Source organism: Rhinolophus sinicus, linkage group LG03, assembly GCF_036562045.2.
Source record: "Rhinolophus sinicus isolate RSC01 linkage group LG03, ASM3656204v1, whole genome shotgun sequence".
Taxonomy (NCBI): Eukaryota; Metazoa; Chordata; class Mammalia; order Chiroptera; family Rhinolophidae; genus Rhinolophus; species Rhinolophus sinicus.
Genome location: NC_133753.1, coordinates 120,792,813 through 120,807,228, shown reverse-complemented (window position 1 = coordinate 120,807,228; position 14,416 = coordinate 120,792,813). Strand labels below are relative to the sequence as shown.

The 14,416-nt window shown below is 42.4% G+C and overlaps 1 protein-coding gene across 9 annotated transcripts in view; it reads right to left on the bottom strand.

The window, feature by feature from the left end:
• The window catches only part of SEMA6A (semaphorin 6A), a 121,680-nt gene that overhangs the window by 53,893 nt on the left and 53,371 nt on the right, over positions 1-14,416 (bottom strand). For all 9 annotated transcript variants that reach the window (XM_019746527.2, XM_019746532.2, XM_019746531.2 and 6 more), the window contains 2 exons: positions 4,581-4,718; positions 2,292-2,409 (listed from right to left, as the gene is read on the bottom strand). In XM_019746527.2, coding sequence (XP_019602086.1) covers positions 2,292-2,409; positions 4,581-4,680 — 218 coding nt within the window. In that variant the 5' untranslated portion in view covers positions 4,681-4,718. The remainder of the gene's footprint in view (positions 1-2,291; positions 2,410-4,580; positions 4,719-14,416) is intronic.

Here is a 14,416-nt window from a genome sequence, read left to right as displayed (position 1 = left end):
GAAGCCCTTTAAAAATACAATCTGTGAATGAAATCTCCTTTTGGACAGGGACGATCTTTTCGATATCCAAGAGAGCACATTACATTGCGCAGCAAATAGAAACAGGGTCGGAAGTTATTCCCAACGACCGCTGTGTGCATCCCAGGACTCATATGCTGCTCTTACTGAATTAAATTATTTGAACACAAACTGACTTAATCCTAGGACTTCCTCTTCACCCCTCCAGTAAGCACACCACTGAGTTGTGTTACCATGGTTTGAGCCTGGGGGAAGGATTTCACTTTGAATCATGTCACGAGCTGCCTAGGAACCTGGATCTCTCAGGGCAGTGTTGGGAAATAAAATGAATAGGGAGCGGACAGGTCCTAAACATGGCAGCCACAGAACTCCTTTAGGAATCCTTCCAAGGTGTGTACTGAAGGGAAGTGGCTGGGTAGAGAGTGAAAAGCAACATGGCAATGCTAGGGTACTACAGACTTTACCTCTAACAAAAGGCAAGTCGGTTTTATACTTTTCCTTTCATTTCTTCTTTCCCCTTTTTGGGGGGTGAGGGGTTAGGATAAGACTGTCTTGGTTTTAACAAGCGGGAATCATGGTCACTTTTGAGTTTGTGTAGCACCATGGTCCTAACTCAGGTGCCACCCTGGACCTGCAGGCCACACCCATGTTACGTCATCAGGTGTGAGGGCAGCCGGTTATACCATTTTTCCCTTCTAGAGACTCAACTACAAAGTGAACAATTCATAGAAGATTCTTGAGTCAACTTATTTCTCACAGATCCCATGTTTAATCATTTGTCTTGACCAGCTTTCAGATAATTGGGTACCAATGGAATCTTCCAACCCTGCTACACTGAGAAAGCCAAAAATGGTATTTAAGGAGGAGCTCATGTTCTGCCAGGGGTAGCTGCTGAGAACCTCATTAGAACGCTTTTTAGTGAATATGCACAATGACTCTCTCCTCGGGGAAATCGTACCACCTCCCTGCGCCGTAGGCTGCTTAGTACAGGGAGTAATGGCCCAGACTTGAAAGCGAGACCATCCTGTTCCGATCCTGCCTCTGCGGCTTTGACCCAGTCTTTGTACTTTGGTTTCCTCCCTTAAAACATGGGGATGGTAATGTCTCCTTCCCATAGGTCACTCTCCCCACCCCCCAGGATTGAATGAATTAATATTTATACAGAACTTACAATTATATTTGCAATGTATATGGCACATACAATTAGTATGTATTATATAAGTTTTTATGAAGTAAATTCTTAAAAAGTGTTTTGGCACTGCTGCCTGTGACCATATGTGGTGTACTTGCAGGGTATTTTAATCCAGCCGATTTTTTTTTTTTTTTACTTTATGCTGCACAGCTTGTCATTTCAGAACATCCAAGTGCTTCGAAGAAATCAAGCACTGTCGTTATTTACATGCTCTTTGCCTGTACTCACAGCCAGACAGGTACCACAAACACAATCTCTCCTCCTCCTTTCCAGTGTGCAGTGATCACTACAGACTCAGTGAGACCACCCCGGAACCCCACCAGCTAGTGCCCTTGTCCCTGTTCATTTAGAATTATTTTGAATGAGCTGCGCACCCAAAAATGGGATCATTTATTCTTAGAATCCCAAGAGACTTCATTGAGATACTCTAACCCAAACTTGCATTTGACAGAGGACACTGTGGCCAGAGAAGTTGTGGTCCAAGTAAATTAACAGTAGAATTAAAATAAAAGCATAAATCCATGTAACCCATGTGTAGGCAGTATTCTTACCATACCATTCAGCCTTAAGACACAGTCTGCTTAAATGACAATTTCCCGGTGGATAAGTATTTTCCCACTAGATCCAAATCAAAAACTGCTTGGGTGCTACTGCCATCTGTTAAAGCAATGATATGTACTATATATTCACTGCAAAAATACAAACAGGTGTGGTATACACACACCTACACACACACTATATAATACGTGTTTACACATTCAACTTGATTTAACAAGCAGGTATCAAAGGGAGAAGTACTGTCCTGGGTGTTTGAGTAAATATTTGCATATATGTTCAGGATAAAGTGGATTATCTGAATCTAAGCTCCAAAATACACAATTATTTCTATCTAAATCACATACAGTTAACCAGACACAGAAAGTCTTGAAAGAATGATTGCTTGACAAACTAAAGTAGCCTTTAAATTAAATAACGCTTTGTTTGGGAAGGTCATGATTTTTAAAATGACGCATAGCGGGTACATTTGGGTCTTGGGACCTTCGGATGCTTGAGAGGCAGAGGCGAGGACCAGGTCACTCACCTCGCAGCAACGTAGAGGGTTCTGTTCATGATCATAATCATCTGAATGTCCAGTCGGTGCCTCTGTGTGGTGTTCCGTGCTGGCTTGTGGCCCACAAACACCGGATACTGTTTTGTATCTGTGAAAAGAGAAGATGGGGCAAGAGAGGGAAAAGGAAATGAAGCCAAGAATGGACAGGGCAGGGGGAGGAGGGGGCGGCCACAAAACAAAACCATATTTAAGTCAGACCATGCCACAGTTTCCCATCTCCAACGAGTCTGTTATTCTAGGAAAAACAGTGACAGAAGAGTCCTCTTTAAGGATGATCAGGTTACAGTTTCATTTCCAGGTGATAATAAGCCTGAACTTGTATTTCTAAGTGTCACAATTTCTGACTTGTTCCTCTTTCTGGGGCTTAAGCTTGCAAGTGAGCCCTTTACATGAAGGTGCTCTTTTCTTTCAGTTTTCTTTTCATCTTTTTTAGAGTGCTAAGCCTGGGGGGCAGTCTGCCAAAGATCTTGTCTCGGGACAAAACTATTTCAAAGCGGCTTTCCCATCAATCACCACAAAGGCAATGTGGTCTGGAGGCGAGAGCCCTCGTCCAGGAGCCAGAAGAAAAATACAGTCTCCACAGGCGTCCAGTTGGAATAATCCACCATTGAAGGCAGCCCAGCTAGGTTGGTTGGCATTCTAGGAACTGTGGGAAGTTCACGCTGGAGTGAAGCAATTGGCTAAATCTCACAGAAATGGGCGCTTTGACAGGGCAGGGTCAAACTGAGTGTAGCCAGTCAAATGATCTGGAATATTCCCTGACATGGAGAGTCAATGAGCATAGTTCTTCTTTCTTACAGTTCTCTTTGGTTGATAGCAGGCAATTTGTACTAATATCTGACCTTTAGAAATACCTACATCTCAAAAATTTCTCTGCCTTTAAACCAACAATCCAGAGCACTGGCATTCCTCCAAAGAAACTAAGGAGGAAAGATGAGTCACATTTAAAAGGCAGGGTTTTCCATGGGGGGTGGGAGGTAAATAATGACTCGAAAAGCATTCACAGATTTATGCTCAGACCCCTCCCTGGAAACCCCTGTAGTATCTGAGTATAACTTGCGTGGGTATCTATTAGAGAGCATCAGAATAGTTTATTCACAACCAAGCTTGGTATGGGACTCTCTTGTACCTCCCCTCCCACTGCTCCGAAATTTCATTTAACCACTCATCAAGGAGCTTGCTGAAACAATTCATGACTCTACTATCAAGGATTTGAGCGCTCACTGAAGTATGCTTTTCAGCAGCACATTTGGGCTGCGGTCTCTTTTACAGGAGTGCCAAAGACAGAATACCTGTCTCAAATGGAGATAAATCAATGCTTATTGAGGTTTGGTACCTTGAGTTAGGAGGACTCGACCACTTCAAGAGTGATGATCTTGAACTATGTGATTTGGCCTTAATCATGCCGACTTTTGTTGTCTAATTGTTTTATATGTCAGTCTGCTGCCTCATCTTCAAATAAAACTATCTCCTTTTCTAACCCAGACTATCCAACGGAAAGCTTAGCGGTAATGGATCTCATTAGTATCACATACTGAGTTAAGCACCTTTTATATGGTTAGTTAGTGTTTGTTTTGAGATAATTACTGGGAAAATCGGTATCTGGGGAGAATGTTCGCTTTCACCTTTAATGTGATAAAATATTTTGTCTTTTGAAGGGACGGAAAAAATGTAGTAAATTGGCTGTTCCATCCAACACAGAGGTAAAACTTTCCTCTTTTGGGGAGTCAACTGAATTCTTAATCATGTTGCTTTCTACCATTGATAATGAAGCAGAGACCAAAGGAAAGTTATGTAAACGGTTGAAATAGGTCCACTGGATTCAAATTCACTCTACCCAAGTCTAGCAATAATATAACTTCTAAGTGTAAAAAAAGTTAACTCCAAAGCAGTCTTATTATTTTCTGTTCTTGTAACAAAGCCCATGTATTAATTACATATGAAAATGTGCGATACTGGTGGCAATGCCCAAGTGACAACGATATTTTCCCACAGCTGGTTTCAGGCATGATCATAGCCTCCATATAGGAACTGAGACTTCATCAAAAGCATAGAGGAACATTTCAAATCCTCACACAAATATATCCCACGACAACATTTAATGGTATTGTAGAACAGGCATCCCACAGATGGGACTAGACTTGAATTAACTTTGCCACTCACACAAGTTAAAGTGAATCTTAATTTTTATGTTTTACTGGTTGATGCAGGCTACAGTGTCCGTACAGGGAGAGTGAGAGTGAGGTTGTGGGTACTTACAGTTGCCATGCGAAATACTGATTGGCTCAGAATCTTCTGGGAAACCAGCCCCAGCGAAGTGTAGCAGTGTGAAATATAGCAGCAAGGCTTCTGACCTCATAGTAGTTCAGCGGGGAGACTTTATTTCTCTACTTCACCCTGCCAAAGAACAAAACAGGAATTTGGGGTGGTTTTTTTTTACAAGTCAGCTTGATTCAACTCCATAAAATAAAATGGCCTTCAAGATAAATTTAAGAGAAAAGGGGCCTCTGCTTCATATTTTTTCCATTGTGAATTCACTGATTATTGTGTTTTACATAAGGAACCTGTATCTATTACCCACCGCACCTCTTTCCCAGGCATCTGAGCCCTTCTGCAAAGCTTCTCGCAAGCTCTGTGATACAGAGACTTACCTCCTTTGTCCTGAGCCAAACTCAGGTACAACTGAGGAAGCATTTTTTTTAAGGTAAATACTTTTCTTCGTAGCAGGTTTTCAGCAACAGGTCACCCCCCCCCCCCCAGACATGTTTTATTTGGCCAGCCCAGAATCTTTAAAAAATTTGTAATTGCCAGTATTGAAAACTTAGGAGATTTCTAATCTTCTTTTATAAAAATTAGAATAGCTTTCCCATTGACCTAAATGATAGTACCTTCTAGGGCACCACAGCCCTGCCCCCGACACACACACCCTCTATCACTGGCCCCATTCACTTACTTCCATGACCTCCCTGACCGCTTAATTGAGATTTCCACCCCTGGTTTATGTAATTCTACAGTAATTCAATAATGACCTCAGACATAAATAAAACCACATAATCTATGTTTAAAAAGAAAGAAATTGAGCCTTTTAGACTCTGAAGACTAATACAGGGAGAATCTAAAACCACATCCTGAAATGGTATTGTTGATTAAAAAAAATCAGATCTCTGTATATTTTAGTCTCATGCTACCTTGCAGTGAAATCATAGTAAATAAAAACGCCAGATATACTGTTCTACCCATCCGTATTTCCTTAGAGATGCCTTTTATGGGTAGAAAACTTCCAAATCTTAGAAGTAAAAACCATCCCATGTGGAACTGCTGCATACAGTGAAAGAAGGCTCCTAGTATAGTAAATATCGCATAGTTCTCAGGCATATTTCAAATAAGTGTTGATTTATCGGGAAATTAATGTAAAATGGGGATATCTTTCCATCTCTCCTGAGTAGTGAAGCCAGCCCTAGAAGGAGCCTGTCAAAGATGATCTTTTTTGAACAAAGCTATTTTATAGTAGGCCATCAATCATTTAAGATGTGTGTGTGTGTGGAAAAGACAAACTTAGTAACGTAGACATCTTTGAAAGTTAATTTGGCAAGCAGACTGCTAACTTCTGCTTTTTAGAACACCACTTAATATAAGATAGCTACGTCTCTCTTCTTCATGTCAAAAAAAGCATTAACAAGTCCCAAGGGTTGCATCACAACTTATAATTTTACAGACACAGCTGGGTCTTAATCATTTCTTCTTCAGTTGAAAAGTGTACATTAATTAATTTTCTTTATCTTGAAAATCAAAGAGGGAGAGAGGTTGAAAGAAAAGCCTACGCAATTCCATACCTCTAGCTCTGATGTGTAGATTAAAATTAAACTTCAAATGATTACTTGTCAAAAGGGCGCTCTGTTACCAAGAATCATAAACATGTATTTATAGGTAGGTTAAAAGCAAGTCCATTCATTCATTCACTCATTCACTCAGCCATTCATGCATGCATGCATTCATTCACTCGTTCACCAGTTCTTCCTATTCTGGAGAATCTGATTCCAAAGGGAAAAAGGTCTGACGTGCCCTTATTTGCTTCTCATGGCTCCTGTTCAGCATAAGATTAAAGAGGTGAAATCAATAATAAGAGTTAAGTAAAACATAAACCAGATACCAGTCAGCTGTTACATTTTAGATGAGAAAGTATATGGGGAAGAGGAAGTGGCAACATTTACCAGGGGCTCCAGAGCAGTATTACGCTATTATACAGAGGACATTACCTCCGAATTTGCAGCGTGTAATGGAAGAATAATGGCGATCAGAAGGATGATTCTCATTCCTTTAGAAGTCTTTGGGAATATATGAATACTTTTAAAGATTAATTTTTCTTGACACGATAAATGAGTCTCATCCTTCCACACTTGCATTCATCTTTGTATAAATGTTCTACAAGCTAACGAGACAAAGCCCTGCTATTTTATTACATCTGCCAATTTTATTTTTCTCTATCTTAAGATGGCATGGGTTAGATACAATATTCTCAACCCCAGAGGCTGGCAGGAAGAGCAAGGCATGTAGAATAAACCTATTACATAATCCAATGGCTTTTAAAAATCCTTACGCATACATAGCCAGGATCATGGCTGAGATGAGTTATTTAAATATCTCTAGGTTTACACTAGGGCTCTATGCCCGGAAAAATCATTGTTTCATATGTCTTTCTAGCATCATATCATCAGGCTGTTCACATGTCCATCATATGGGAGAACGTGTCCGGGAAGTACTGGTGAATCTTGGCCAGTCCACGTGAACGCTTTACGCTTTTCTTTAGCTGAGGTTTTGATGTATTATCCCCTTCCTACACCACTTTGGGCTCTAACCCTTGTAAATACGCAGACAGTTATATTCTTGCTGAAATGATTGCTTTGTGGAGAGATCCGCATTCGTTCACATTGTCATTTTCCACCCTGCAGCACATGAGTTGGGTCTCCCTGCTAAGACCACAGCAACACAGAGTTGTACTGGCCAGAACAAGAACAAAAACTCTCCACTGAGTTTCAGAATCTTGAGCTAGCTGGGCGGTTGCAATTAAAGAGGCTATTTCAGTAATTTTTGAAGTTTGAAAAGTGCTACTACCCCATGTAGCATATTTATAGGCATCTGCAGTGATTTGCTGGTTTCCTCTCTGTGGCTGTGCTTACAGTCCAAATATCACTCAGACAAAAAGCAGCTATCCAGAAAATTAGATAATGGGAAGACTGTCAATATGAGTGTTCTAAACAAAAGTAAGTAATCTACTTCAAAAGCAAGCTAATTATGACTGAATTCTCCATCTAATTGTCTCAACCTTCCATTATTCTTAGCTTGAAGAGAAATGCCCTTCGTAAAATACACCATTACTATGAAGTTACAATCCTACTCTTCCCCAACCCACAAAATTTGTGGGAAACCTTAAGAAAGTCTTAGTTTTAATAGGCGTGTGTTGGTGAATTTATTAGATTTATTTAGGTTCATCTAAAACTAATTATACAACTTTACTCTGAGTCAAATGGGCAAGAATGATGTTGACTTTCTGCACACTCTGAGCCAAGACAAAAATTGTTTTTACTGTAAATTTCCCCCGACAATTTTAAAGACCAGACTTAATAATAGAACTGTGATGCCCAGGCAGTGCTGTGACTGTTGGCCGCCATGAGCTAAATGAACTGTGCAGAATGCTAACTGGCCAGGAAACTAGCCTTCAGATATTCCACGTTGAGGACCACATGATGGGGGCTAAAAAGAGGTCTGTTCAAATATCCTGTGACTGCATTTGTGTTGATTGTTTCCAAAAGGATCAAATATTTTCAATAACTGGAGCTTCCACCCACCCCTCCCCCCATACCCTTATCATAAAGTAGCTCATTGTGTCAGCAAAGCATGAAGCCGTGGGAATGTCACTAGAACTGACAGAGAATGATGTCACAAATAGCCACGTCTGACTTCTGATGAATCAGGTTCATTTCACAGAGCCATTAGGAAGCTGTGACAAGCCTACCACTCACACTCACCCCAACACTAGTTCTAATCCTCTCCCCAACGAGTCCCCCAAATCCTGCCCTGGAAAATCCTACTTGGGCTCACAAAACTTGTCGGACTTGGCCAAAGCTGGCTCACAGAGAAGAAAAAACTAAATTAGTTGACAACATTTAGGGGGAAAAAAAAGATTTAACATACAACTCCAGATTTCTGTTTCTTAGATAAAGAAAAAACAGACATCTGGCTTTGCAGGCCAACACTCCACATGGCCCGCATGCCAGAGGTGAGCAGAGGCTGCCCGGAGTAGAGGGGCTGGCCCTCTCCAATTGGAAATATTCGCAGCACTTTTCATCGTCTTAGCAAGCCTTCCTCACCCACTAGCCTTACTGCCGGACCTCTGAAAGCTCTGAGGGCAACCTCCATGCCACTCAGGAAAAGCATTTAAACATCACCATTGCTGCATAAGGTAGTCTGCTTGTCTTGACTGTCATATGCAGGTTGCTGTGTGTCAGTCTTAACAAGTGAACCTGGTGGGACCTAATGTCCACACACACAAATGAGTGGACATTGCTTTTTTTAAAGACCCAGTTGGGCTCCTCCATACACTGTTTACATGTCCAGCTACAGCAAACAATTCCTCAGTGCACTTGCACTTGTATGGATATAGTTTTTGTCTGAGCTGGTACAACAACAGCATGTTCCAGAATGTTGGCATCCAGTGACCATTTTAGTAAGAAGTGGTGAAATAGAAAAATAATGTAATCTGGAAACTAGCAAATGCAAAATGCTCTTGATAATAGCGCTAAGTGTGGCCTAGAAATAAAAGGGAAATGATAGTAGTAGTACTTTTTCAACGAGGAAAATCATTTACTACCGTGTTTCAGCAATTCTCTTAAAAAGTACATTTTCTGCTGACATCTTCGGAAGTTTTAAAGGTAATCAATAATTCATGCTGTCTTTAACAGAAAGAGGGACACGCTAATGGTGGGCAAGTCACATAGCTTCACTGCCTCCTAGTTTCCTCACCTGTAAAATGAAAGGATATACAATGTAATGGCCTATGAAACTCCTTCAGGCTCTGAGACTGGACAGTTCTAGGCGATTCTGCCCCAGTGAAGAAGGGAGTGGGTATGGGGTGGTGATTAGGGAGGACAGGACTTGGAGTGACCCTGAACCAGGCCACCCCCTGGACCTGTTTCCAAGGCCAGGGACACCACCTGACGGTAGGGGTTGGGCGGGAGGGTTAGGAGCTGAGGCAGAGTGGGACGCTGGAGCTCCACGTAGCGGGAACGGCGCGGGGCTCTGGTGGTAGAGGTGGTGTCAGGCTCTCTGAGGTGACTGCAGAGGTCGGGAGGAAAAGCTCCATGCACCTGGGCAAGTGCTCTTTCTATAAAGAACAGGGCTGATGGTTTTTCTGCATTCTTTCCTGGTTGCCCCTAAACTGCATTCGGTTTAGAAACGCGGGGTCATCAGCGTGTGGATGAGTGGGGTTGTATGTGGCACACGCGATGGGACAGGCTCTGTTCAGTGTTGCTGTCAGCGGGCTGCTGCAGGCACAGGGTGAAAGTTGTGAACAGTTCCTCAAGCTGGAGCATGTGCTACTGCGTTCGTTTCAACACCAGGACGCAGTTCAAATTCCATAAGTAGTTTTAACCTGGCCAAAGAGACTTCCGTTGTTACCAGTTAATCGTATTATTCCAGCTTTCTGGCCTCCTCATCGTTGTCTTTACAGGGCGATTGTGTTTTAAAAATCTGAATCGGAAGTGGTTTAAAAGCTCCTGCATGATATAGAACTATTGCTAATGTTGGGGAACAGAAAGAGCAGAGGGTCAAAACATGGGGTGTGAATCCTTCTGTTCCACTTACTGGCTGGGACCTTTGGCAAAACGCTGCAGCTCCCTGAGCTTCACTTTCCTCCTCTTCCGAGTGGGTAAAACTGTGTCTCAAGATTGGTTTTGAGATCATGTACATAAAAATCGTAGCCCTCAAAAATATTTATTCGTCAGTTGAGATCCTAAAAATTTCCTTTCAGTAGCTTTTCGTGGAATTACTTAAATTCTCAGGTAGACCCCAGATCAACAACTTGTGTTTTACTTCCTCAGTGGAGAAGAAGCTGTCTCCTCATTCTCCTTCCCTCCCTTCCTCAGGAAGGCATAACTCATATTGTGCGATTTTAAAATGAGAATCACAGCACTCACACGAGTTGCAAAGAAGAATAATGTTTGGGAAATGGAGAATGGGTAGGGGGGGTGTGGAGGTGTATTGAGCACCTTCTGTGTACAGGGTACATATGCATATTATTTTATTTAAATATGACAGCAACCCACGGAGACAGACCTTATTATGTCCATTGTGCACACAAGGAAACTGAGACTCAGAAAGGTTAAGCAACATATTTGGACAGCACAGCGTCAGTATTTACAGCACATCAGTAAAAAGGAAAAGCCAAGGCGTGAACAAACCTGGGTCTGTATGAAGCCAAAATTTACGTCCTTCCCAGTATGTCAAAGAAAGGGGAACAGAAAGAAGGTTGGAAAGAGAGAGATGCTCGCATAAATGAAAACTGCAGTTAAGATGATAGTTGAATACAGGTTGATGCATCTATGCTTACGTGGTCAGAGTGGCTGAAAGTCCCTAATGGCTTCAGTAATAAAAATCTATAAATGGAGTACACAGCAGCTCACAAACATGCAGGCATGCAAAGGCTCATTCCACTTTATGGCCCTGTGATTGCCGGCTTAAGGTGGGTAGGAAAGATGCAAATACTTCCCAACCACAGTTTTAGGTGGAGTTGATTATCTCGTGACAGCACTGTGTTAAGTGAAACCATTTGCCTGCTTACAGCCTCCTCAATAGCGGTGTTTTAATGTTGATACATCGTAGAGAACAGGGTCTGTTATGAAGGGTAAGAACAAGGCTGATGGCTTCAGTAGCGGCCACAATAAACCGATTTGGACACTCCTGAGAAAGGAACCTCTGCCCAGAGAGGTGGGAGAACAGGTGCTTGTGCAAAAACCCAGCCTGCTGAGTGCTGGAGACCTGCCTCGCAGAGATGTGAACGGCTGATTACTCTTGCACCAAAAGAACATTTCAAGAATGAAAGAGTATTTAAAGAGCAGGTGCCATTCAGTGACCTGGACAGCGCCGTGTCCAGGGCGGCAGCATTTAGAAGACGCTGCTGTCCTCAGGATACACGGCCAGGCCACAGAAGAGCCCTTCCTTGTGGAACTAGAAACAACTTGGGCCCCCTGATTCTGGTGGAAGCCTTTACTGTACGCCCAGTCTTCAGGGACCACACTGGCCACCAGTTCGGTGAAGCCGCATTTCGGTGCAAGGTTCCTGCAAATGAGAAAGACAGCTCTAGCCTCTCAGTAAAGCATCTGATCTTTCTCTCCTCCCCTGCTCAGCCATTAGCAGAGACATAAAAGGACCCGTTTCTGAGGAAAGGGAAATGCCACAGACCCAACTTCAGCAAGCTTTGGAGAATGATGATGGCATTCAACAGAGTATAATAACAAATATCGACTGTGTATAATTGATGTTCCATTTTTAGATCTAAAACCACTGTCACAAAGAAGCTGGAAAATAGCTGTGAATTCAGAAGTACTTTTAGAAAAAAAATTTTTGTGTAAAAATTCAGGTTGATTGTAACCCTGTTATCTTTTGAGGGGAAAAGGCAAGCCTGTCTTTCGGGTGATTCTTTGTTACAGCGGTTTTCTTTCTGCCAACACCCTCCACATACACACCCCCCATACACTCTTGGGCCTGTTCATTTAATGCACTTTGCTTGGGTGTTTCTGACACAGTCTAATGACTCATTAGAGCTCTGCAGTTATAGACATGATCTTAGCAGGCCTGAAATGCTCTGGCAAACCATCTTGATCTCAGAAAGCTGCAACAGTCCCAGCCATGTTTCCCCATGTCACACTGCAACGCCTTGCCGCCTCCATCTTTTTCAATTTCGTTAATATTGCCAAACTCAGACAGCTGCTCCAGAGGCAGAAACAAATACCCCCTTTATTTTACTGTTAAGGAAACCGGGGCCCTGAGAAGTGAGGTCACTTGCCAGATGTGGCACAGTTACCCAGTGGTAAAGCTGAGCAGCAGTGGAGGACGGCTGACTCCTCCTCCGAGCTCTGTCACTACATCACGCTGCTTTCAGATAGGAAGCCAAGACTCCTTCATGCCTCCTTGGCTTGCTGCCTGATGTTCATGATTTCCACTGTGTGATTGCCATCTTCCCGGTTCCCCGCTTGCTTTTCTGCTGGGAGCCAGCTCTGTGTTAGATGCTGACGCAGACGGAGATGGGGGAAGGGCCCCCGTGTACCGCCCCCCCCCGCCCCTTCCTGTTTAGACCATGGGTCTGACAGCTCCTGCCCATTGTCCCCAAATAGAACATAAACAGACAACAATAACTTTGAACAGAGAAATTAAATTCTGTTTGAAAGAATACCGCCTGGAGGGCAAAGGTGCTGCAGAGGCGAGGGGGTGGGGTGATTGGCAAAGACCTCGCTGGAGAGCGCCTTGGCGGGTGTGTGATGGTTCACTGCGGACTGCCGAGGGGCAGGCAGGAGCCCGGCATGTCGGGTAGAAGCACCAGGTCAAGGGAGCAGGGTGTTAAAATGAGCAACTCCGCTCAAGTTGGACTTTCAGAAACTCAAATGGGGCCATTTCACTCTTTGATTAAGGAATTTCAAATATTTGTCTAAAGTAACAGGTGGGTTTTTTTCATTTTTCACTTCACCCAAAGTTCGGTTCAATAATTATAACTGAGAATTAAGATTACGTTTAATGACTTTTTCCTTCTAAGACTATGTCAGAAGAAGAAGGGTAAAATCCGAGGTAAAATCTCATAATATTGGTATATTATTCATTCGAGGGGCTGATTATGTGAGTTATTTTCACATTCCTCTCTGGGTTTCTGTACATTTGCAGTTTTATTAAAAATGAAACAGCAAAAACAACATGCCTAAATTGAACGCACTTTTCCCTGGCCCTTAGAAAGATATCTGTAGAGTGACTTTAACTCAGGGTATTCGTGTCTGGAGTTTTCCATGAACCTTTGTCAAACTCATGAGCTGATTTAAACTAATATAGAGCAATTGCTGACAGGATGCCTCCCCCTGATAATTTCTCCTGTTTGCTCTCAGTGTATTTAATAGAAAACAGAATCTCCCTGCTCCTTGCTTGGCCTGGGACTGCTCAGCCTCAGATGGATGCAGGGATGTGTTCTTCCCCTGTTTTGGAGTGGAAGTCAACTTAAACTTGGCTCAGAGAGAAATAAAAACAACCTGCAAGCCTCTCCTTCTCTGAGCTCTGAGTAACAGCCCAAAATAACAGGATCACCAATCACAGATGATTGGAACTTTGATTGAACAAACTCTTACTGCTTTTTTGGTAAGTCCCAAGATCAGGAAGTGAAAAACATTTCCTTGAACTAAACCTTTGAGCCAGGTTCTCTGGTGTTCGCCGCGTGCCATTTTTCATTGTATTCCTTGTCTCTTTCAGTGAGCATCTAATGCTCTTCCAGTACTCTGAATGCCCCAAACAGTTCGTATTTGACTACGAGCTTCTGATTGTACAGAGAGAGACATAATATCATTTTAAGATCTGCTCCCAAACAAAACATGATATTGCTGACTGGTGTTTATTATCAGTAAAGTAGCTATATACACAGTCGATTATCTGTATGTATATCTAGACACTTCCAGAACAAAAATGAGACGGAAGCATCATCTCTTTAATTTCCACAATTTTCTTTAGGCAATTCATTTCATTGTTATTAAAAGGGGGGGGAAAGTCTGCTTTATGTCCTGATGAGCTACATGAAAATTGCAAACCCATACATTTAAATCTGTTTAAATTTATTATTGAGTTTGGTAGCTATTACTAAGTTTTTCTGAAATTAATGTTATCTTTATTGGCTCTGTTCATGTTCTTCACACACTCATTTAGCTGCCTTGATTTACTTGGATCAGGTATCAGTTTGAATTGGGGTGGAGAGAGCACCATTCGTTAGTTGCCTCTTCCCAAATCAGTCAAATCTAGTGATAACACTTCCTAGAATGTTCGTTTGTTTTTAATGTGAAACCCTACCCTCA